The sequence below is a fragment of the Anabas testudineus genome, chromosome 19, assembly GCF_900324465.2.
Source record: "Anabas testudineus chromosome 19, fAnaTes1.2, whole genome shotgun sequence".
Taxonomy (NCBI): Eukaryota; Metazoa; Chordata; class Actinopteri; order Anabantiformes; family Anabantidae; genus Anabas; species Anabas testudineus.
Window position 1 is genome coordinate 4,542,166 of NC_046628.1, and position 24,297 is coordinate 4,566,462.

A 24,297-nucleotide genomic window follows, 5' to 3' on the forward strand; every position below is an offset into this window, starting at 1 on the left:
AAATAGTTGTCTGCACACTAGTTAAGAGCCACAGAGTGTGTAATCTGCTGTAAGCAGCTCCACTTTTCATCTAAGCTGTACATAAATGGTAGTAAATATGAAAATATGTTGCACATGATGTAACCGTTGAAAGATGTTCGAGTTGTTTCCAGTCTTGATGTGCACTTTCTCCTCCTGGAGTCCCTCCAACTATGACCTTGAGCATCGGATCCCCCAAGCCTGTAATCGTCCTCTCAGGCCGGTACTGTTCAGGAGACTCTGCACACCCCGTGTTGACACGTCGATCAACACGATCCTTGCAGAGCACCGGGGGGTCCTCCAGCTTTGGTTGTCTCCGGGACTCCAGAGACAGGAGGAGTGCTGTACTAAACTGATGGATTCACCTTCTATTTATAACCTCGGATTTGGGTTCTAAATGGCGTCACTCGTGACGTCACTCGAGACGTATCAGCTCAATTTTCAGACGCTGTCGCGGTTGATTGACAGCTGCTACCTCCAGAGCCACAGCACCCCAACAGCAAAGTCTTACAAATAGAGCTCATAGTAAAATGCAGCTGCAGGTGGATCACACCGCTTTGAATAATACATCGTCTAAATGTTTATGCCACAAAACTCTATCTTACCGATTTAAAATATTTGTACAGCACATCAACCTTTTCTCTCCTTGCGGATTTTTTTCTCACCTTTGTTGTCCCGGCTACATCTACCTGAGTCACTTAACCCTGAGTACAACATGTACATTATGTCCATATATGATGTTCTTTTCACTTCTATTGTCTCAGACGTGTGGAGCATATTACTGTTTGAAATCCAGTAACACGGAAATCGTCAGGATTTATTAGATTAGAAAATGCAGCTACCATATTCGTGGAGGCTCTGTTTCACTGAAACAGTTTTCAAATATATACACGTGTATATATATTTATATACATGGAGGCTGCTGTGGTTCTTGTCTATAAACATTCTGTGATCTAGGTGAAGTTATGGTGCAATTCCTCACGCTGCCTGCAGCGTACGTGGCGGCGCTCGTTCATCAACACTGTTGCGTCTCTTGTTGCGTCTGTTTTCATGAGCAGTCGATATTTTTAAATTAGAGGCAGAAGATCCTACCTGTCACTGAACCCATAAGAACCCAAAAAAACAAACAAACAATAAAACAAAATAAAGAAAGACGACACAGGTGTGTCAAACACGTTTTTGTTTCAATTTGTATTTATTCATTTTCTGTTTTTATTTAAACTGTGTCCTGTCTGGCAGCGCAGCATTCAACATGGAGCACTGTATATGTTTTTGTGCAGGATAATTAGCTTTTTCAATAGGAGTATGTGTACACTGCTCTTCATGGGGTGGCCCCAACACTTCAACAAATGTGTTCCACGTGGACTAGTTAGTTTGTTTCATATCCCATATCATTTTCCTTTCAGTAGAAATGGGTCTAGGTTGTAATGGGTTAAGCTTCACCTGGTCAGAACTGAGACGGATGTGTGTGGCTACAGTTTAAGGTATTTGGAAACCATATTTTATCCAAATGAAATAGTTGTCTGCACACTACTTAAGAGCCACAGAGTGTGTAATCTGCTGTAAGCAACTCCACTTTTCATCTAAGCTGTTCATAAATGGTAGTAAATATGAAAATATGTTGCACATGATGTAACCGTTGAAAGATGTTCGAGTTGTTTCCAGTCTCCAGGTGCATGTACTGTATGTTCATCAGTTTTCTACGAGCTGTGTAACACAGCACAGGTTTGATGTGAACACAACACAGAGGTTGTGTCTCTATTAAAGACTGGGACAGAGGGCGGAGCAGAGGACAGGGGAGACAGGTAAAGTAAATGAGGGCGGGGGTTGGAGTGGGGGTCAGACAGGGGGAAAGAGAGAGATAGAGAGAGAAAGAGAGAGAGAGAGAGAGAGAGAGAGAGAGAGAGAGAGAGAGAGAGAGAGCACTTCCTCCACCGAGAGTCCCTCTAGCATCGGATCCCCCAAGTCTCTGCACACCCCGTGTTGACACGTCCATCAACACGATCCTTGCAGAGCACCGGGGGGTTCTCCAGCTTTGACCTCTAGCATCGGATCCCCCAAGTCTCTGCACACCCCGTGTTGACACGTCCATCTACACGATCCTTGCAGAGCACCGGGGGGTTCTCCAGCTTTGAGTGTCTCCGGGACTCCGGAGAGAGGAGAGGTGCTGTACTAAACTGATGGATTCGCCTTCTATTTATAACCTCGGTTTTGGGTTCTAAATGGCGTCACTCGTGACGTCACTCGAGACGTCGCCGCTCAATTTTCAGACGCTGTCGCGGTTGATTGACAGCTGCTACCTCCAGAGCCACAGCACCCCAACAGCAAAGTCTTACAAATAGAGCTCGTAGTAAAATGCACTAATCATCCAGTGATGTTCACTGTGATTCTTGATGATCCGTAACTTCTGACAGCTGCAGGTGGATCACACCGCTTTGAATAATACATCGTCTAAATGTTTATGCCACAAAACTCTATTTTACCGATTTAAAATCTTTGTACAGCACATCAACCTTTTCTCTCCTTGCGGATTTTTTTCTCACCTTTGTTGTCCCGGCTACATCTACCTGAGTCACTTAACCCTGAGTACAACATGTACATTATGTCCATATATGATGTTCTTTTCACTTCTGTTGTCTCAGACGTGTGGAGCATATTACTGTTTGAAATGCAGTAACACGGAAATCTCCAAGATTTATTAGTTTTGAAAATGCAGCTATCATGTTCGTGGAGGCTCTGTTTCACTGAAACAGTTTTCAAATATATACACGTGTATATATATTTATATACATGGAGGCTGCTGTGGTTCTTGTCTATAAACATTCTGTGATCCAGGTGAAGTTATGGTGCAATTCCTCACGCTGCCTGCAGCGTACGTGGCGGCGCTCGTTCATCAACACTGTTGCGTCTCTTGTTGCGTCTGTTTTCATGAGCAGTCGATATTTTTATATTAGAAGCAGAAGATCCTACCTGTCACTGAACCCATAAGAACCCAAAAAACAAACAAACAATCAAACAAAATAAAGAAAGACGACACAGGTGTGTCAAACACGTTTTTGTTTCAATTTGTATTTATTCATTTTCTGTTTTTATTTAAACTGTGTCCCGTCTGGCAGCGCATCATGCAACATGGAGCACTGTATATGTTTTTGTGCAGGATAATTAGCTTTTTCAATAGGAGTATGTGTTCTTACCCAGGTATAATTAGGGTGTAGTACACTCCTCTTCATGGGGTGGCCCCAACACTTCAACAAATGTGTTCCACGTGGACTATTTGGTTTGTTTCATATCACATATCATTTTCGTGTCAGTAGAAATGGGTCTAGGTTGTAATGGGTTAAGCTTTACCAGGTCAGAACTGAGATGGATGTGTGTGGCTACAGTTTAAGGTATTTGGAAACCATATTTTATCCAAATGAAATAGTTGTCTGCACACTAGTTAAGAGCCACAGAGTGTGTAATCTGCTGTAAGCAGCTCCACTTTTCATCTAAGCTGTTCATAAATGGTAATAAATATGAAAATATGTTGCACATGATGTAACAGTTGAAAGATGTTCGAGTTGTTTCCAGTCTTGATGTGCACTTTCTCCTCCTGGAGTCCCTCCAACTATGACCTTGAGCATCGGATCCCCCAAGCCTGTAATCGTCCTCTCAGGCCGGTACTGTTCAGGAAACTCTGCACACCCCGTGTTGACACGTCGATCAACACGATCCTTGCAGAGCACCGGGGGGTCCTCCAGCTTTGGTTGTCTCCGGGACTCCGGAGACAGGAGGAGTCCTGTACTGAACTGATGGATTCACCTTCTATTTATAACCTCGGATTTGGGTTCTAAATGGCGTCTCTCGTGACGTCACTCGAGACGTATCAGCTCAATTTTCAGACGCTGTCGCGGTTGATTGACAGCTGCTACCTCCAGAGCCACAGCACCCCAACAGCAAAGTCTTACAAATAGAGCTCGTAGTAAAATGCAGCTGCAGGTGGATCACACCGCTTTGAATAATACATCGTCTAAATGTTTATGCCACAAAACTCTATTTTACCGATTTAAAATCTTTGTACAGCACATCAACCTTTTCTCTCCTTGCGGATTTTATTTCTCACCTTTGTTGTCCAGGCTACATCTACCTGAGTCACTTAACCCTGAGTACAACATGTACATTATGTCCATATATGATGTTCTTTTCACTTCTGTTGTCTCAGACGTGTGGAGCATATTACTGTTTGAAATCCAGTAACACGGAAATCGTCAGGATTTATTAGATTAGAAAATGCAGCTACCATATTCGTGGAGGCTCTGTTTCACTGAAACAGTTTTCAAATATATACACGTGTATATATATTTATATACATGGAGGCTGCTGTGGTTCTTGTCTATAAACATTCTGTGATCCAGGTGAAGTTATGGTGCAATTCTTCACGCTGCCTGCAGCGTACGTGGCGGCGCTCGTTCATCAACACTGTCGCGTCTCTTGTTGCCTCTGCTTTCAGAGAGCGCAGGAGATGGTAGATGGAGTCTAAACGTGTCAGGTCATCATATCAATACTTAAAGTCTGACTTAGAGTGTTCGGTAATTTTACCGATTCTAGTGTTGCGACTTTTACACACAAAGGCTTATAGGTTTAGGTGTTAATGGAGAATCCAACAAATAGAAGTTTCTATGTTTTTATTACAAAGTCATTAAATAGCCTATAATATCATGTGCTATGCAGAATTCAATATACTATATATAAAAAGGAAAACTGATGATCCAACAGTCTCAGCATCCTCAACCATCTGTTGAGGACACGTATCTCTCCTCTCCATTTCAGTCACCACATAGCCTAATGCGTTGAAATCAGTACCCATGTACAGAGGACGTCCTGGCTTATTCACTGACGTCTCATTCAGGGCAGGAGGAATACTAACTTTTCCTTCTTACCAAAAATCTTTCCTTCTGCATCAGATGTTGTGGTGTAGCTGTAGGGATGGTTTATATTCTTTTTTGTTTATCATTCATTTTTTACATGTGATGCACAGCGCTTGCATGATTACCTACTTTACCCAGAATGTCTTTCAACAATGCAAGAAAATAGTCCTTCAATTAGTCAAAATCAACTCGTCTGCCCTGCTTGATTGCTGAATAGATCTTCTTCTGTTTGAGTCGCTCCTTGTTTCTCTTTTCTAACCTGCACAACACATTTCACACAGACACATAAGACATTTTTAATTAAGGTGGACATAAAAACAATGTACTCTCACGTTAGGAAATACCTGGCTGCTCTAAGAGCTATGTCTTCTGCTGTTGGTTCATGAGGCTTCTCGCTGGCCTCAGCTATGATGGCGGAAATCTTCTGTAAACAGTCAGAGAGGTTTCTTTGCTGACTCCTGCTCAGCTCTGAGGTCACCAGCAGCTCGCCGGCCTTGTTGATGCGTTTTTTGTTCTGAAAATCAATACAATGGCCTCAGTAGTTACAGTTTTGAAAATGAAATATGAGCAAACCCATAGGTCAATGAATAACTTTGGGTAAGAGCAAGAGTGTTCTAACAGCACAGGAAAACCAACCTTTTCAAAGACTTTCTGTCGAACATCTTCTGGGATCCAGTCTGCCGTTTGCACATGGAATCGGACCTCTGCTTTGGTGCTGACTGTGGATTGAAGTGTCATCAATCTGGACATCAGATCTCAAGCATCCTTAAGCTATCACTTCAGTGCATATACTATTTTCTGTATAACAAAGTTGATGTACCTTTATTGACATTCTGACCCCCAGGACCACTGCTTCTGCTGTAAGATACTGTCAGTCGATCTAAGAACACACACAGAAAAAACACACACGGATGAAAAATACTAAATCAGAAAGTAGCATTGGGTTTCTGCGTAAAAATGTTATATTTACCCACTGGAATGTGCACCTGAGTGTCCTGAAAAAAAGAAACAAACATTACTTGACAGTGCATCGAGGACACAAGTGGCTCGTAGCACAGTGCATAGTACCATTAGATCCATTAACAGCCCCTTTAATAATGTTTTCGACTGACCTGAGTGCTGTCTGTGTCGCGGGTCCCGTAGCTCACACTCGGCTGTAAAGTGCTGTTATTTATTCCGACACTATTTCGTTTTACATGATGTTGAATCGCGTTTAACCCCGCACCACGACAAAGTAAATAACAGCGCCGCGCTACGTGGGCCGCCATTTTACTATGACGTTTGGACGTGACGTAAACGTATCATCCGCTGTAGACCTACATACATAATCATCCGCTGACATACAACGCTTGAAGGTTTTAATAAGTAACTGCTAAACGTGCACACTTCCCAAGCGGGCAGTGGTTTATATTAAAAGTAAATAATAATACATTAACCTTGTATGATGCAGGAAAATAAACTCAGGTTCCACCGAGATTTGAACTCGGATCGCTGGATTCAGAGTCCAGAGTGCTAACCATTACACCATGGAACCACATAGAACCCAGCCACGAAAATAGTCTATATCAATATATAATCAACCGAGTATTTATTGATCTTAATCACTTTTTACTGTTTTAGGACCGTTTGTATGTTTATATCAGAATATATTTATTAAATATTTGATTCAAGCATTTTTATTTATGCATGTATTTTAGTACATATTCTTTATGTATGCACACATTTATGAACACGACATGCAAATGATACAGACTATAACCAAAGCTAAAATAAGTATGACTAAGAATTACCTTTCTTCATTGTAATTTTTTTTTTATTACTGTAGTTACACACCGACACTCCGGGGCAAAGAATGGGGCTGAGCAAAGCGGAACCTTTGCATAAGGTTTGCCTGTTGCAATTGGGCGTGATCAACGGACGGACACGGCTGATTTCCGAACATAACAAAAGCGAAATTTCGGGGTTCAGCCATGTTTTATGTTAGCTAAACTTATTATCAATACACTATATCGGTTCTTTTGTAAGATATTGATTTATTCCTAGCCACACAATAATAGTCCTTATCAGCTAACGGTCGTTCTATTGGAATAGCTTATTCTCGAGTCTTTTTAGCTAACGCTTAAGGTAACGTATACATTGTGTTAGCTGTCATTAACTGCATCAGTAACATTGAATTATTTTAGTCGAGCTACGTGTCGATAAGTACCAACTAGAACACCGTATATGACTTTAAATTATAGCGGGGGTATCCCTAACCAACGTTAAATTGGGCAACATTAGTCAGTGAACACGCCCATGTGCAGACTAATGTAAGCTCAACCGTACCCTTACCAGTAAGCTTTTAGCTAGCTAGCTCACACTGTTAGCAGATAACTTTGACTAACGTTACTTAAACAACACTGGAAAGTAAAATGTAACAATGGGTGAATGCCGATGCCGCTGAGTGGGGCTGTAGTGCTGTAGCAGTGAAGTCATGCATCACGTGAAGTGTCTATTGCTCAAGAGAACCATATCCACTTCATAGTGGGGGAAAGATTACCACTAAAGGAGAGAAACGTCAGCTAGTTTCCCTGCAAAATGCCTGGAATGGTGGTGTTTGGTCGGCGCTGGGGGATCGCCAGTGACGACCTTGTTTTCCCCGGCGCCGTGGAGCTGTTCGTGCGTGTACTATGGTATGTTGTTTACCTTTATCAATGTCAGTGATTCATTAAGTCTAACTCATTAGATATAATAGTATTAGACAGTGACTCTTGTCTTTTTTCCCTGCTGCCGTTTTTCCTCAGGTGGATTGGCACCATGATCCTGTACACTCATCATAAGGGCCATTTTGATTGTAATGGGAGAGGCGTTCTTCACACCTACCTGGTTGGATTGTTGGTTGTGCTGGCACTCATCATCCTGTCATTATGTGCTATTGTCTATGTCAGTGCCCAAGGTAAATTAATTAACTTACTTTAAAGTTTTGTGAACAAAGTATATAAAGAACACTTCTAGTGACTGAAACAACATATTTCTACCCACATGAGCAATAGTATAAAATACTGTTTTCTCATTTAGATACAGTGCAGGAAATTGCACAACAGTTGTTTCTTTACACAACACAGCTTTTAAGAAACTGGTAGGAAACACTGCAAAAGTTCATGGATTGTACCTTTTTTAAATGCACACACGGCAATAAATACACACGCGTGATGCTTCATTCTTGCAACAGTTGAAAGCAAGGAAGAAAGGAAACCTGTCTTCGCCAGTATAGTGTACGCTGTATAGTGTATTTATAGTAGTCTTATGGTTGACAATTGTATTTTATGTAGTGTCAGTAGTTATCATACTGTATATTTTTTTATTATTGGTGCTCAGGGACCATTACAAACTCCGGCCCACGGCGATCTATACCCGCACTGGTGTATCTGCGAGCTCTCTTGTACATACCTGAGCTGGTGTGGGCCTGTCTGGGAGCTGTCTGGGTGTCTGATGACAGCAAGGGGTGCGATCCTGCCACAGTGGTTGCTGTCATTGCAGCAGTGATTGCCAGGTGCGTTGCTTGGAGCTAAGGTCATCATTTTGGAATTAATTAAAAAGTTGTTTTGATCCAGTATCCTCCTTCTTTCATCACAACAGCTGGATCATCCTGCTCTTCACAGCGGTGGGCGTGGTGTTTGTTTTCGATCCACTGGGCAGCCGCCGTCGCCAGCCCTCAGCCATGGAGCCACTTGGGGTACGAGACTTGGAGAGCAGTGAGGGCTCTCAATTCTTCTCTACAGCCCGCTCTGTGGCCGACAAGGTGTGGGAGTGCAGGCTGCGGCTCCTGTGCTGTTGTCTTCCGCAGGATGAAAGCCACCGAGCAGCGTTCTCCAGCATCGCACAGCTTTTCAGCGGATTCTTCTCTGTAAGAGTAAAATTAAAATCTTTTTGTCTGCGCCATCACTTACATCAGACAGTTAGTCAATTAGCTCTCTGGTACATTTTATGCTTTGCAGGACACTGATCTGGTTCCCAGTGACATAGCAGCTGGCTTGGCTCTGTTGCACCAGGAGCAGGATAAGATGGAACAGAGCAGAGACCCAAGTGTTATAGTTTCTCACAGTCCCTCCTCTCCTATTGTAAGTGTTAGTGTCATCAAACTTCTCAGTCATGCCTAAGCTTTAAATATGCTTTTCTTACTTCTAAATATTTGACTGTTTTAAGGAAGAAGATTTGGAGGCAGAGTTGGAGAAAGCAGCTCATTGTATGCAGTTTGCTGCAGCGGCCTATGGTTGGCCCTTGTACATATTTTCCAACCTCCTTACTGGTCCATGTAAACTTAGTGGAGACTGGTAAGATGTATTCTTTACATATCTGAGTCATTAATACTATAAGATAGAGAATTCTACTTTTCAATAAGCATTCAAGCAAAGAGAAAAGTTAAAGACCCAATATGTTCAGTAACCCAAATCTGAAAAATGTGTGTCAGCTGCAGAAGTCGTGCAGCTGAGTATGAAGTCGTCGGAGGAGATCACCTGGGCTGTCACTTCTCATCCATCCTGCAGACCACTGGTTTACAATACAGAGACTTCATCTATGTCAGCTTTCACAATCAGGTAGGAATATGACTACTTGACTACTTAAGGACGACTGCTTTATTTCCATGTTTTTTCTCAGTTGAATTTCTCAGTGGTCACCACCAGACCGATAGGGTGAGTAATTCAAACTGTTCGTCGAGATCCAGTTAATAATGTAAGCGACCTGGCTTTGTTACAGATCTATGAGATCCCCTTCTTCGTGGCTCTGGATCATAAGAAAGAAGCTGTTCTTGTGGCTGTCAGAGGAACACTGTCACTGAAGGTGAGCTGGGAAAAGCACTAAGTTTGTTAGTGACTTTTTAAAATAGTTTTTCTTTTTCTCTCAGTTTAGGCATATTTCTTGTCATGAATCGAATGCTGTTAGACTGCTAATTTACATTTGCTTTTTTATTTTAATGTATATGTTTATTTACAAAAAATATAATGCGTTTTATCGATAGGGATAAAATTTGTTTGTTCCCTAATACAAGACAGAAAAGTTAAAACAGAAAAAACAGAAAGACCCACATCTTTCTGTTTTTTTTTATGAAAGTGTACTCGCAAAATTTGTATTTGTGTCCTTGGTTGAGCTCTGATGGAATAGAAACTGATAGGATACAGACAGATAAATATAGATGCCACTTGATCTACATCTGATGTCATGCCATGTCAAAGAGAGGTCTCAGAAGGAAGTTTGTGAGGGCGTTTGTGTAGGAGTGTATCAGTGCAGAACACAGATGTCATTTCATTCAGTACCAAAAATATTCAATATATAGCTTCTGACTTTCACTTCCCACATTTATTATTGTGTAAGTAAGTTTGTAGTTTGTCTTACATCATGGCACACATTGTGTGTGTCCCACAGGATGTTCTGACTGACCTGTCTGCTGAGTGTGAGAACCTGCCTATAGAAGGAGTGTCTGGAGCCTGCTACGCTCACAAGGTGAACGTTCTTTGAAACACTTTGTAGACAGTCGTAGCTGTCTTACATAGAAGACCCAGATGTGTGAAGTGTGTGTTTCAGTAGAGACTAATGCTGCTGTGTCCCTGACCTATGCAGGGCATGTGCCAGGCGGCAGGTTACATCTACAAGAAGCTGGTCAACGATGGTATCCTTAACCAGGCTTTCTCTATTGCTCCGGTAAGAAGCAGTAGTACGATGGAAAGATACTTCTCAACTAGATAATGCAGTTATGTAGTTAGCAAAATGTAAGACAGTGAAGCGGAAACAAAAAAACAAAAACAAAAATGCAGCAGACTAAAACAGGTGTGAGATGTGCTGTGTGCAACACTGCTCAATTAAAACATGAAACAAAACAAAAATGCGTGTCTAGATGATATCTCAATCTTTAAATATAGGGTAGAGAGGGGATGTTTAACACCATTCATATACATATACTCACCCAAACTAAAACCATAGGATGTAAGTTGAAAATCAGTGTAATCACAATTTAAGACATAGTACCTTTGACCATTATTACAGATTTCTTTTCAAGGCAGGTTTCTCATTAAGTTGTGATATTTAGGGGAAGAAATAACATCAGCTTTGCAGTGGAAATACATTATGAATAATCCGGTGCCACGGCACATTTCTCTGTCTGTAGGAGTATAAACTGGTCATCACTGGTCACAGTCTGGGTGCTGGCACAGCTGCACTGCTGGCCATTCTGTTGCGCAGCTCCTTCCCCACTCTGCAGTGCTACTCATTCTCACCACCAGGGGGACTCCTGAGGTAAGAAACTAAGCTCATGTGCTTTGAAGGTGAGGTGTTACAGCAAACTGCTTATTAAAGGAACTGATTACATCAGTTTGATCAATTTCTTGTTCTTCTTCATTATAATTTAAAACACAGTGTTTGATTTTAAATGTCCATTACTGGACATTGTAACTGTTTTTGTTGTGTATGTGTGCAGTAAAGCCTTAGCAGATTACTCCAAGGACTTTGTGGTGTCAGTTGTGCTGGGCAAGGATTTAGTCCCCAGGTAAGAGTTGTTTTCTTCACAGCTGCAGTATAAGAAGTAACTTTTTTTTATCAAAGTAAGAACTACTTGTTAGATTCTCTGAGCAGTTTGATTTATGGACAGGATTGAGTGTGAATCACTGTGGATAAATACACGTTTGTGTGTCAGCAGCACTGCTGTCTTCACAAGGCCAGCATGAAAATGCTGTGGTGTACAGACTATTATAGACTACTCTGTGATGTAGCCTCTATATTTGGCTCTTCCCTGTTATTACTCAGAGAAGTAGAACTTGAATGCAACTCACATGCTCCGTTTTCTTTTGCGTTTTTCCTTTGCAGTAGTTTCTTTGCCTTTTAGTCACTGTGATTTTCTTCTTCTTTTACAGATTGAGCATTCCTAATATGGAGGATCTGAAGAGACGGATTCTGAAAATGGTTTCAAACTGCAATAAGCCCAAAGTGAGAATCACTCAGAGCTCTGGCACAGGCATAGCTTTGAGCCTAATAATCTAGTAACTGAATATATTTTCTATGTGTGTTGCAGTACCGCATCCTGCTGCAGGGATGTTGGTATGAGCTGTTTGGAGGGAGCCCAGATGACTTCCCCACGGAGATGGACGACAGGAGGGCGCAGGAGCTGAGCCACCCGCTGCTCGGGGAGGAGTCTCTGATCATTCGTCCATCGTCATCCTATCAGAGCTTTGCGTCAGATGATTCGCCCGCCCACACGGCCACCCACTTACCACTGTTCTTGCCCGGGCGCGTTCTGCACATCACAGAAGATGGGCCGTCACGGAGGTGTGTGTCTGCAAATGATTCATAAATATTTTTCTATTACGAGACAGACCACATGCTTCTTCTTTAATCTAATTTAAAATGCTATAAAAAATTCAAATCATCAGGTGGCTATGTTCCTTCTGGATAAAAAAACTGCACAAACTCAACTGTGGGTTCAGGTTCAGACTTGAAACACAATACGCTTGGCAGGTTCAGGTTGGGTTCAACCGCCACGCTCTCGTGCTCCAGTAGGGTCCAGACAGAAACATACAGTCTGAACTGTGAAATGGATTAATGACAGATAGAAAAAGACCTAAATGCCACTTCATAGTTTCCATGTCAGTGTGTTTGCTGTGGTGGATGTAAATTTTATCACCTCTGAAGCCCACGAGGCTCTAAATGGACTCTCTGCAGACGTATGGACTGAACCTCTTCTTTCTCCCTCTCTCGCTTCAGATCCTGTTTTTCCCAGGTCAGGTACCGTGCAGAGTGGTCCAATGAAATGGCGTTCAGGAGCATTTTGATCAGCCCCAAGATGCTCACGGATCACATGCCTGACGCTGTGCTTCGAGCACTCAACAGTCTGACCAGCGAGAGGCCCTTCCTTCTCTGCCCGTCGGCTTTAAACGACAGCCAGCACAATACTGTCTGAAATCTAGCGTACAGAGGTGGACTCCTTATCCTCTATGTTAAGCCTAAGCTGTTTTCTCTGAGCTGATTTCTCTCCACAAAAGGTCGTTTTGAGCACTTCACTTGTCCTTTCCAAACCCTCTCTTATCCCAAGTTCCATCATGAAAACTTTGGTCCCAAGCCTGATTATGAGGCTTCTCAAGCATTTACATTAGAACTTGATTGTGAGATTTAAAAACCACAGAGATTTAGCAGTGAATGACCTGTTGGAGCACAAAGAGTTGTTTGTTAATTTGCACTTTTAATTATTTAATTTAAATATGTGTGTTATTTCAACTCTGAGTTTCTCAGTGAACAACTTTATGCCATAATCTTTGAATGTGCGTTGTGTACAATATTTGACAGTGCCGCAGTAAAACCGATTATTTGTTATCTACATTTTATGTCAGCGTGAGTGCTGTGTTGTTGGTGGAGGCTGCCCACCTGGATCACTCAAAAGCATCCAATCTTGTCTTCCTTATGCGTGGCAACAACTGACAAGCAGTGTGATCCAGGATGTGATGACACGAGGCAACTGTTACCTCCAAATGTAGACTGAAGCGTTAAGTCTTAACTGTGTAGTGAAAGTAATCGTCCTGGTTTGTGTTGTTCGTCTTCAGACATCAGGGTGAACCGTGCCTATGCATTGCTGGGAAAGAAATGTGTCAATAGAGTTTCTTTGCAGACGGTCAGTGGAGAGTGCAGTGAGATTACAGTAAGTATTTTTTTCCTGCAGTTTGACTTGTGCATGGGGTTTGGCATAAACACGCTAGATGTATGAGGTAGAAAGATTGTACTTAACCATTTTGTGGGAACTTGTTTACTTGCCATGGATATTATCAATTTTTTTCAGGTAATAACTTTGCATCAACTATGCCTGCATAACTGTTCACATCATAAGTCCCTGATGAAAATAAAAGCTTTTGTGAAAAGAACTGTTTGGATTTACTTTTCTAAAAGAAGGGATATACAGTAATATGATCCCTGTGATCCCTGAGATAAAAACAAACGGTATCCTGACATAGCTACTTCGTGTGGCATTTGCGAGTTCAGATCTGTGCAAAAATCAGTGTTTGGGGGTAAAGAAGTGGTGCATAAAACAGAAACGCGTCACTTTTACGCCTAATAATGAAGACGCAAAATATTTGTTTTCCTCAGTTGTCACGTGCTAATCTCCGCCCCTTAAACGCCACACATCTGCCGGACTATATGAGCAACAAGTCGGATGAAATTATTTAACAGTACGTACTAATAAGCCGTTCACTATCATTTATTATCACTCACGCTATACTTAGCAACATTGCACACTTGTTGTATTCCACTGTAAAACAATTTTTTTTTAATGTTCGTGTGTTTGTGTGCTGTTTTCTTTTTGGTTGTGCGTTCGCCGCAGTTTTCCGACAGCACGTGAAGGCAGCAGCAGGAGCTCAACTGTTGGACGGGGAAACTAATCAGGAGCCCGGTGAAGACTTCTCAGCACCGCTAGCTGCTGGGCTAGCAAGCCTTTAAAGTACGCCAGGAGACTCGCACTTTGTTTGTTAAGTACAGTATTTCTACTGGACGATAAACAGCATTCGAGCTATGTTTTAGAAACCCGGGTTTGCTGAGCTGAAACTAAGGCGGACCGCGTCTGGCCAGCTGAAGCTTGCGGCTAGCTCACAGACGTTAGCTGGGAAAGACGGAGCAAGTGGAGGCGAGAACATGGAGCTGGACGACGTAGTCCTGTATCAGGACGACTCCGGCAACTCTACCATGATGTCCGAGCGGGTCTCAGGGTTGGCCAGCTCCATCTACCGCGAGTTTGAGCGGCTCATCGAGAAATACGACGAGGACGTGGTGAAGGAGCTAATGCCGCTGGTCGTCGCCGTGTTGGAGAACTTGGACTCGGTGTTCGCTGTCAACCAGGAGCACGAAGTGGACCTGGAGCTGCTGAAGGAGGACAACGAGCAGCTCGTCACCCAGTATGAGCGAGAGAAGGCGCTGAGGAAACACGCAGAGGAGGTGGGCTCCCCACAAACTCAACTCACTAAACTAATTTATAACGCGGATTACAGATTAAGGGCTCGCATTATGTGCTCTAGTATGTAGAGGTGAAACGCCAAACTCCACTCGAAAATCTGGCCCTTTTATTCAAGAGTCAAGATTCAAAAAAAGAGCGACACACCAGCGAATATCAACATTGATTAATACTTTTTATGATAAATGTAAAGCATTCATTGATTCAGCATGATTACTGTTCCACACAAAGCCCGTTTTGAGTGAGAATCACACTTTTTTGAGCCGCTCATTGTTAGACTTTAAGGTGCAGCAAAAATGAACAAATAACAAGCGAAATTCGCTGTGAATTGACGTCTTATTTCCAGCTCCTATTTGCTGAGGGGTGGATGAGTTTCAGGTGAATGGTTGAATAAAGCGACCTTATTGGACACAACACGTCTGTGGGACGCTAATATCAACAATTGCTGACGATCAAATTGCTAACGTTGCTGTCACCATGGATGATGCTCTTGGGATCCACAGTAATGTACACCAAGGTAGTTTAGCTTGTAATACTAGACGGTGCCATTCGTCTTCAGTCAAGCCTAATACATGTGCAAACTCAGTGATTTGTTTGTCAGGTGGCTCCTTTGCTGCTGCTCCCAGCAATCATGCATTTGAATGTCAGTGATCACGTTCAGCGTCACGTCTAATGACAGCCTGCCTCAAGCAAAAGCATGAGCACAGTCATTTGATTGAGCGATGCACTCACAGTCATGCTCAGCATCACTTACACTACAGTCTGTTTTTGGACAGTTACACAGTTTGCTGTTGTTAGGATCAGCACGCTGACATAATGGGTCTGAAATGAAACTTCATTTGCATGTTGATGTTATTACCACAGAAGAACAATACTCTGAAGTGTGTTGAATATTGCAGGATCTTCTTATTTTAGATTATTAGTTTGTGTAAAGATTCAGGCGTCTATTTTATAATGCTATGATTGTTTTTGTGGCTTTGTCACTTCATTTTCCAAGAGAGCTGCCATACATTTAAATAGACAGACATTAAACCTGTGATATTTCCATGGCAGCAACAGGTTTCAGTACACCTGTGTTTACTTCTCCCTCACACTGTCAGTACCTATTGTTAATATGGCTGTGTAATGAGTTCCCCCTAAACCATAGGCCTATGGTACTTCCTGGACTTCCACCACACAACATAACAATTCTATAAAATACTAAACTGCACAATGAAAACAAACCTAAAAGGTTTGAGATTCTATATTTCTTTCTATTACTTGAACCTCTTAAGCCTCCCCGGTTCCCATGTCTGTGTACTGTACACATAAGCAGCCAAGCATCTCATATATCCCGGAGCTGCAGGGGTTTGCACTTAATCAGGTTTATTATTTTTCCAGCCGGCACGCTTTTAATCCAACCTTAATGCAACACAGGTTTGAAGAGAGATTTTTTTATCAGTGTTGGGATCAGTGTGATGTGTGTACATGTGCAGTTTTTCCATTAGTGTTTTTCTAGGTGTTGTCTTTACAATTAAATGTTCAATGACAGTGCAACAGGCCACAAAGCAGTGTGTCAGTCATTCATCATGTTGTAACATGTTGCCAAAGCTTCTAGATAGATCTTTACACTCGGGATTTTCCATCAATTTTATATGGTCTCATCAGTCCTGTTGGCTCTGGCTCCTGTGTGTGAAATGCCTCATTCCATGTAAAGTTAGTTCTTCACTCAGCCAGTTAGCTTTCATGTTGGTGTGATCAGATATCATTATGTTGAGACGATGTCACCGGTCTGTCCTTTGGCTCCACATCCTGTCTGTAGGAGAGTGCGTAGCTTTTCTAGGCAATGTCAGTGTAGGAACTCGAACCGCAATTCATGATGGGTTATTTATGGCTTTGGGAAGCCATGGTTGTGCCAGGATGAGGTTGATGAACAGAGCTGGTCATGATACCAACTGTCATATTCAGGACTTATTCTGTGCCTTGCATATAGGGCAGTGAATTTTATTTTTTTAATTGCTGTCAGTAAGTCCCTGAGTTGTGTTATTGTTGATTCGTATCAGAAAATGTCATTAAAGAATGAGTAATAGGGAGCAATCTGGCATTCAGTGCTAAGATAAATGAGAACACCTTTCTTTTATTATCATGGCAGTTAAAATAATTGATGTGTAAAATAAATGTTTTTACAGTTTGGTTGAACTGTATACAGCAAGTAATCAGCAATCACATTTATACAAACAAACAAGACCTAGTTGAGTAGGTCTTGTCTAAAACTTTTGTGGACAAGACATAAGAAAGTGTGCTATTAGATATTTGAAAAAACACACATTTATTAGCACATACAGTGCATACCTACAACTCAACAGGACTGTGTGTAGATTAGTGTGGTTTGTTCAGATTTCTTTGACGGTGCTGGCAGCATAAGCAGACAAGCCACAAACTGTCATCAGATTCTCATTCAAATGTTGTTTAATGCTGATTGGACTTTTAAGCCCCACCCTCTTCAAAACAGTAAGAGGAGTAAGAAATCTCTCAGGTGAAATTAATTGAACTGTCACGGCAGAAATGTTTTAGTGTAGGAGCTTTTAATTCATAGTAAGAAGCTGATAAGAGAAAACGGGTGGCCAGAATCTTTAAGATCTTTGTTAGCGACTGGTAAAATGGTCTGTTTGGGTTGTTTCTAGTTTCTTTTCTGCATTCATGTTGCCTTGTCCACTTTGAGTCTGCTTCTATGTGCTCATCCTTGTGCAGGGACACACAGATGAACTGTACACACAGCCTTCCTGCATCTCCCTCGTCTCATTAATCTCCAGTGTGCCGGACAGCTGTCGGTGACAGTTTAACGGTTTCAGAGTGTTAAACGGTCACAAAAATAAAAGAAATTAAAACACACTTGCACTGTTTAAATCCAAGCTTTCCCCAGTGGCAAAGCAACTGCTTTACTCAGAGGAGACAAATGAGCAGCCTGGCACAGACTGAGCTACTAAGCAGCTCATTTGGGCAACAAGTCACGTTAGAAGCAAAGGAGCAGATTAATCCTAACAAACACCTTGTATGAGCCATGTTCTGATTTTCACTCCTCTAGGAGAAATACCTCCTTAGTAGTTTGTCCGAGCCTTGGAGAGGAAAAGGCAAGGCAGGAAATTCTTGTAGAAAAAAAAAAGCACTTCCTTCACGTCTTTTGTCCAGTCAGGGTTGTCTGCTGACCTGCAGTAGACCACGCACATAATGCTGATCTATAATGCCATCGGATCCATTGGTAGACAGAGTCAGAGTGTTGGTTTATGGTACCATAATGAGTGTGGAGACTGTGCAGAGCAGCCACAATAATTGCACCTGTCGTTGGATTTAGTATTTTAGCACTCAGACTGGTCTGTGGCTACACAGCCCCATACACAGCAAGCTGTGATAAACTGTGTGTTCTGACACACTTGATCATAGCTAACATTAAATTGCAGGCTACCCTTTGCTTCTCACGCCAATCAGTTAGTCTTGGCCTTGTATGACCCTGTAACCAGTTTACTTGTTGTTCTGGCTTTAACCACTTTTGTTAGTTACTGACCATTGCATACCAGAAACACCCCCATGAGTGCTTCTGTTTTGAGATGCACTGACCCAGTCATCTAACTACCACAATATGGCTTTTGTCAAAGTCACTCACAACCTTATGCCTTCCCTGTTTTCCCTGCATCAGGTCAACTGACTGTTCGCTTGCTGCCCAGTATACCCGAGCCTGATAGGTTCCATTGTAACAAGATGATCAGTTCCAAAATTGCTGTTCAGTGTCAACTGGATTTCTTCAAAAGTCCACCTGGCTGAATGACTGACCTGGATTCACAGACAAGATGATCTGTATTATTCATTTCAACTGCCGGTGGTTCCAGTGTGGTGACTGGTCCGTGTAGCTGTAGATGACATGTTGCCTGCAATGTGGGTTGCAATGAAATTTGCTTTTCATATTCAATTTTCCTCACAGGGTAAACAATTTTAATGGTTCCTGTACCTTCCATGTACAGTACTTCCATCATCATCTTAATGCTGTATTTGTCCTGTCCTGACCTGTGTGGATGAGCAGTTTTACCATGTATTAATGGCTACTAGCTACTCTGTGGTGCAACATTGCAGTAAATTGCAACTTAGCTTATGTGTAAAACAAGTCGGGTTGTGACAATACCTTCTAAATGTCAGCTTGTTAGGATTGTCATTGTGAGTGTTTTAGCATGTTAGCATTTAAGCGAGCAGTCATTTTGTTGACAGACATTTTGTTGATTAAAATGTCTGATCAAAAAGCTCAATCTTTAACATCTATATTAGGATTTTTAACCATTGTTTTTATAACATATAATCCTACTACATGTACTGCTGTGGTTCTTCAATATTTTTATTTCATTTGCCTAATCAATTTAATGAAGGCTGATGAAGCTACTTTGACAAGTAGTGAAAGGTTTCAATGTAACGTGGTATTTGGATGACTGAGAATCTTCAGCGCTTTATTGCATCTGGTGGTCATGTTCTCACGCACCCAGTTTTCCTAAATCTCCCAGTTGCAACCCACAGCCAGAAAAACTAAAAAGGAGTTGATTTCACTCTCTGTTAATTGAGTACCAATACAGTGGATCCCTGTCTGTCCGGATGTGCACTCACTTGTGCTGCAGCCACATGTGTTTGTGTGTATCAGAGTATGTGTTGGTTCGGGGACAAAGGCAGCATTATACATGCAGCACAGGGGCAAGAGTGCACGTTAAAATGCTGGAACACTCATTCTCTGGAGCGCTGTCATATGCACAAGCCTCCTTCCTGGGTCATATGATGAGCAGCAGCAGTGTGATGAAAATGCTGGTGGTTGCTCCAATGAATATGTTGATATAGAAGGGCTGGTCTATTATGGTGCAGCTTCAAGGCAGCTTCTCCATATTCTCCAAATCCTTCGTCAGAATGACTTATTTACATTGCCTCTGTTTCACTGTTGTTTATGTACATTTGCTGATTAGATTGCCCGCCCCCCTTCCCATGAATCCCCCTGTTTGTAGTTTAGCCCAGTGCTATGTTAATGCTCTAAGTAGATTTGCATGGGAAAAGCTGCATTACTATCAATACTTCAGTTCTTAAGATGCTCCATGTGATTCCAGACCCCGCTGAGTCCTCTGGTCTCTCACCCACTGGCCCAGAGAGCCCCCAAGCCCGACTGTGAGTAGGAGTTTTTCGTGGGGGCTTCTGCATGACAAGACCCAGATCACCCCCACACAAACTCACTCAAACTTCACAATAAAGCCACTTTGACTGACTTCATTATTTGGTAGATGCCACTTGATGAAGAGGACGTTTAAAGATGATTAATAGCAAATCAAATGCTCCACACTGCTACTCTTTGAAAGCCCACAGGCAGATAGAAACAACTCAACCCATCAATGGTGGATTTGTTTTCAGTCACCTCCAGCCTTGATGTGATGTTGGTATAAAGAAGAAGCTACGTGTAGCAGGGCGCTCAGGTGATGCTCATCTCTTTGCAGATGATGTCTACATCCTGACCAGACCCCTCCCCAGGGCCTCTTATTCACAGAGACCATCCACATCACAAGACTGCAGGCTTACAAGTCTTAGCCTGTAACCAGGCAGGTGACGCAAGTGATCATCTGTTGTTTCGGTAGATGGGCTCCTGATAACAAAACAAACCAACCAAAATAGCAGGAACAACAGAAAAAAAATATTCTTCATTTTCTTGAATTTTGATTATTGCTATTCAGATTTGCTATAGCACAGAGTGGACTGATAAAGATGTTGGTGCACACTAGTTCACATTGTCAAAACACTATAAATGTTAACACTCTTCTAAGAGTCAGATACTTGTGTTTTAGGGCATTTCCTGTGTAGTCCTATGTATTGTTTTAAAATATGTTCTGGTACAGCTGCAAATTCAGTGTGGCGTATTTTGGAACACAGCAGTATTTTTACTTTTCAGTTTTCTATTAGAGCTTCATCTCAGCTAATTTATCTTTGGTCAAAGTGTAACTTGCCACCAGACAGCAGTCGTTGACCCAACATCAAATGAATTAGAATTGGGAAGGATAGTGAGTGAGAGGCTTGACATTTGGTTAAAAGACTTGAGTACCTGTTCTTACTCTGTGATCCAACTGCCTTGGTGGGATAAGTGAATTTACAGATTCATAATACAACAGCTGTCATCATACTAATGTTGTGTGTCTTCAGCGTAAACCCGCTGTTAAGTGTGATTGTTTATCCTGTTTCCTCAGTCAGAGAGTTCTTAGTCTAAGGTGCCCTGATAGAAGAATTGAGGTTAATGGCAAAAACAGCAGGGATCACACACACACACAAACATGCAATATCTCCATTTCAGCACTAACTCTTCATGCTCACTCAAAATGTTTGACGTCAGAGCTCGTGATGATCGGGAGATCAGTCACAGGTGATGTCAGAGTAAGACGAAGTGACTGCTTACGTCCATGTAGGACATTTTTGCATAAACAAGTCGTTCAACTCTCACTAGAAGTTTGCAAGTCTACAGTAAATAATTGTCTTTTTTCTCTTTCTTTTGCTGCAGAGGTACATCACTCTTGAGGACTCTCAGGAGGGAGAAAAGAAGGATCTCCAGGGTCGGGTGGTGATGCTGGAGTCTCACACACGTCAACTAGAGCTAAAAACTAAAAACTATGCAGATCAGAGTAAGTCCACCATTTATAGTGCATCTGTCACATACATTGGTTGTACTGTACTGACTCTATTATTGGAAAGCCTGACACACACAAACACACACACACACACACACACACACACACACACACACACACACACACACACACACACACACACACACACACACACAGCGGCCAGATATCCTGTGAGCAGCATTGACAGTTTGCAGGTCTTGTGACTGTTTGTTCGCTCGATGTGCCAGAGGGCAGATGGACTTCCATGTCCCTGCAGAATAAAGGCCATTAGTAACATACTATGAGTTTGTGTGTTTGCCTAACAGGTCAGCTAAATGAGCTGGAGAAGATCAAACCAAACGTGTCACAAGCCCAGAATGGTTCAGGGAGTAACAAAAGAATTTCAGGGAGCTGAGGTCATTTACCTTGAAAACAAAGCTTTTTTTTTTTCTTGTTTATTGATATTTGTCTGTATTTCTGCATATAAGATTCATTAAAGGCCTAAAAGATACCTGTAAAAAAGTAGTGAAGTAGTTTTAAATGTGGAGCACAGTGTAGTTTTTCTTGAATCTCAGAGTGTTTTTTCAGGACATCAAAAGAAAACCCTCATGATGTGTGCATGACTGCTTGTTTGTTTCACTGCAAGGCTTTAACATACGCCTCTTTCATGAAAAGGGAAAATTTGAGAGTTCTCAGCGTTTTTTTTTTCTCAATGTAACACTTCCTCTTTTTTTGTCTTTCTAGTTTCATTTGTCTCTAATATGTTTGTGGACCTTTACTGTGTTTACTCCTTTTATTTTAATTCTTGCAAACACGGTTGTGTTCATTATCTGTTTCTTAATCTTCTTATTTCAGTATGATTTTGCCGTTATTGGTTGGCTTTTAACCGTAGAGTGACTTAATTTCTATTTACCCAGGGGACTCCAGCTGTGCACAGTTTAGTTAAATATAATCTGAATAAAAACTGAGAGCAGAACTTCTTTCTGCTAAATTCCAGTGTTGTTCAGTGACTAATCGCAGCGGTCACACCCAAACAGTCACTTGTTTACCTCATATTCTGACATTAATCTAGAATCTGTTACACGTTTTAACACCTCTGCCAGGACTTAGCTCTTCTATAGTGTTACCGATATTCAAGCTTTTCATATGGGACTTTCCTTCAGGATCACTACCTTTTCTCTAACACACTTCTAAATGTGAACTGGGTTATTTTTGCTTCTTTCTTTTACCACTAGTTCCTCTATCAGCCCTCTCATAACCACAGTGAATCACAGATTCAACATTATGTGCAGCTGCTGTGTGAATTGTTGTTCTTCACTGATCATGTAGGTGAGCCGTGTATCTAAAATATGTGCTTAAACCTTAATAAACACTGGAAATGGACATTTGACATAAAACCCTTAGGTTTAGTTTTGGAAGGCCAGCAGCGGATCGCAAGGTACGTAAGTGTCCACTTTTTGTGAGATTTGAGTAATGAACTTATTTCATGATGTTTAGCGCCACCTGAGAGCCCCAAACTACGGAGTCATTAAGTTGTTGTTAATTAGCTGGATATGACTGATCCTGATGACAGATCACACAGATCACTGTCAGATCAGACAGATCAGACAGATCTGTGGATGTCTTATGAGCCATTGTTTACTTTTAAGTTAGATTTTTATTATTCCATATCACACCAGCTGAGCTGTAGCGATTTTTTTCCACCACAACAGACAGACAGAAACTTGTGTTTGAATCAACCTGCAAAGATTTAAATATTTAGAATTGTCAAAATCACTGGTGCTCCAGATGAAATCTATGTTGATGTTTGGCATTATTGGTCATGATAAGTATTCATAATCAACTTAAGTATTAACAAAGTATTAACATAAGAATCAAGGACTCAGAGTGGTGAAATAATCCCATCCAGGCTTTTTGTCTGGTGTAGCTCAGCATGGGGTTGTTGAAACATGGTGGCCCTCTTCTGACTCTCAGATGTAATTACAGGAATTAAGACCCATTTCCACACTGATGATTCACACAGTGGGGTAAAAACAGTGGATTTCCCACTGAACAAATGATTCATCCAGGGAACAATCACAGCTTTGTTTTGTCAATGAATTTTTGAGACCCCATTAGTCACTTTACATAGAACTGGATAACAGTATTGTCAGCTAGAGTTCCTTATATCAGTAAAATCTCTGGCTCATTTTGTTGTGTAAGTCATTGTTTTCTTTTTTTATCCAGTCAGCAGGTTGGAGGAGAGAGAAGCCGAGCTCAAGAAGGAGTACAATGCACTTCATCAGAGACACACAGAGGTAAACTGGCTTAGGGCTTTTCAGGAAAAAAAAAAGAGTATAAAATCAAAATAGATTAGTAGCTGTAACACTGCTAAGATTGTCTCGTATTGTTCTGCTTTGGACTGAAATCAAATAAAAAAACAGAAGATGGGCCATGAATACGTTTGGGTATACGTTTTCCTTTCAACTGACATTCTTCTTTTTTGTAATAACAGCCCTACAGGGCTTGGCTGTTTTCTGGGGTTGAAAAAACAGAGAGTAACAGAGAGTAACAATATAAGGTTGAGGAACAAGTGAGAATTAGAGGAACAGAGTTGACCTCTAAGTGATCATTAAACAATGGTTGATTAGACAGAAAAGAGAAGTGGGCCAGGTAAAGATGATTCACAACATGAAGTATCTGAACATGAATTATGTTTCTACTGAGCCTTTGGTCTGTTATCCATAATGCATCACTAACAGATGCCTCAGTGTCCAAACAAACCTCT

The 24,297-nt window shown here is 41.6% G+C and overlaps 3 protein-coding genes and 1 non-coding gene across 9 annotated transcripts in view; 2 read left to right on the forward strand and 2 right to left on the reverse strand.

Annotated features, from left to right (window-relative positions):
• Positions 1 to 4,667: 4,667 nt before the first annotated feature.
• On the reverse strand, positions 4,668 to 6,193 carry mrpl58 (mitochondrial ribosomal protein L58). Its single transcript, XM_026351605.1, has 6 exons — positions 6,038 to 6,193; positions 5,896 to 5,920; positions 5,746 to 5,805; positions 5,562 to 5,644; positions 5,270 to 5,439; positions 4,668 to 5,184 (listed from the first exon to the last, which is right to left on the reverse strand). The coding sequence occupies exons 1-6, from the start codon at positions 6,191 to 6,193 to the stop codon at positions 5,100 to 5,102; spliced, it is 579 nt and encodes a 192-aa protein (XP_026207390.1). The 3' UTR covers positions 4,668 to 5,099.
• Positions 6,194 to 6,387: 194 nt separating this feature from the next.
• trnaq-cug lies at positions 6,388 to 6,459 on the reverse strand. The gene has a single exon. It is a non-coding gene; the product is annotated as a tRNA-Gln (tRNA).
• A 376-nt stretch (positions 6,460 to 6,835) lies between these two features.
• daglb (diacylglycerol lipase, beta) lies at positions 6,836 to 13,804 on the forward strand. Its single transcript, XM_026351773.2, has 15 exons — positions 6,836 to 7,597; positions 7,709 to 7,860; positions 8,283 to 8,457; positions 8,544 to 8,811; positions 8,903 to 9,025; positions 9,111 to 9,238; positions 9,376 to 9,502; positions 9,663 to 9,746; positions 10,329 to 10,406; positions 10,524 to 10,604; positions 11,068 to 11,195; positions 11,377 to 11,445; positions 11,810 to 11,882; positions 11,968 to 12,221; positions 12,657 to 13,804. Exons 1-15 carry the CDS (start codon positions 7,503 to 7,505, stop codon positions 12,850 to 12,852), a joined length of 2,031 nt encoding a protein of 676 aa, XP_026207558.1. The 5' UTR covers positions 6,836 to 7,502; the 3' UTR covers positions 12,853 to 13,804.
• A 320-nt stretch (positions 13,805 to 14,124) lies between these two features.
• The window catches only part of spag9b (sperm associated antigen 9b), a 29,123-nt gene continuing 18,950 nt past the window's right edge, over positions 14,125 to 24,297 (forward strand). For 3 of the 6 annotated variants that reach the window (XM_026350778.1, XM_026350775.1, XM_026350776.1), the window contains exons 1-3: positions 14,126 to 14,870; positions 21,425 to 21,545; positions 23,757 to 23,827. In XM_026350778.1, the coding sequence (XP_026206563.1) occupies positions 14,571 to 14,870; positions 21,425 to 21,545; positions 23,757 to 23,827 (492 nt within the window). In that variant the 5' untranslated portion in view covers positions 14,126 to 14,570. Of the gene's footprint in view, positions 14,871 to 21,424; positions 21,546 to 23,756; positions 23,828 to 24,297 lie in introns of all 6 variants that reach the window. The other 3 variants (XM_026350773.1, XM_026350774.1, XM_026350777.1) reach the window with 2 other exon arrangements.

Excerpts from the sequence above, each read along its gene's own strand:
- mrpl58 (XM_026351605.1), bottom strand. The coding sequence starts at position 6,193 with ATGGCGGCCCACGTAGCGCGGCGCTGTTATTTACTTTGTCGTGGTGCG. Across the intron at positions 5,921-6,037 it reads GCGACACAGACAGCACTCAG|GACACTCAGGTGCACATTCC; the intron begins GTCAGTCGAAAA and ends TCTTTTTTTCAG. Across the intron at positions 5,440-5,561 it reads GACAGAAAGTCTTTGAAAAG|AACAAAAAACGCATCAACAA; the intron begins GTTGGTTTTCCT and ends ATTGATTTTCAG.
- daglb (XM_026351773.2), top strand. The coding sequence starts at position 7,503 with ATGCCTGGAATGGTGGTGTTTGGTCGGCGCTGGGGGATCGCCAGTGAC. Across the intron at positions 8,812-8,902 it reads TTTTCAGCGGATTCTTCTCT|GACACTGATCTGGTTCCCAG; the intron begins GTAAGAGTAAAA and ends TATGCTTTGCAG. Across the intron at positions 11,446-11,809 it reads GGCAAGGATTTAGTCCCCAG|ATTGAGCATTCCTAATATGG; the intron begins GTAAGAGTTGTT and ends CTTCTTTTACAG.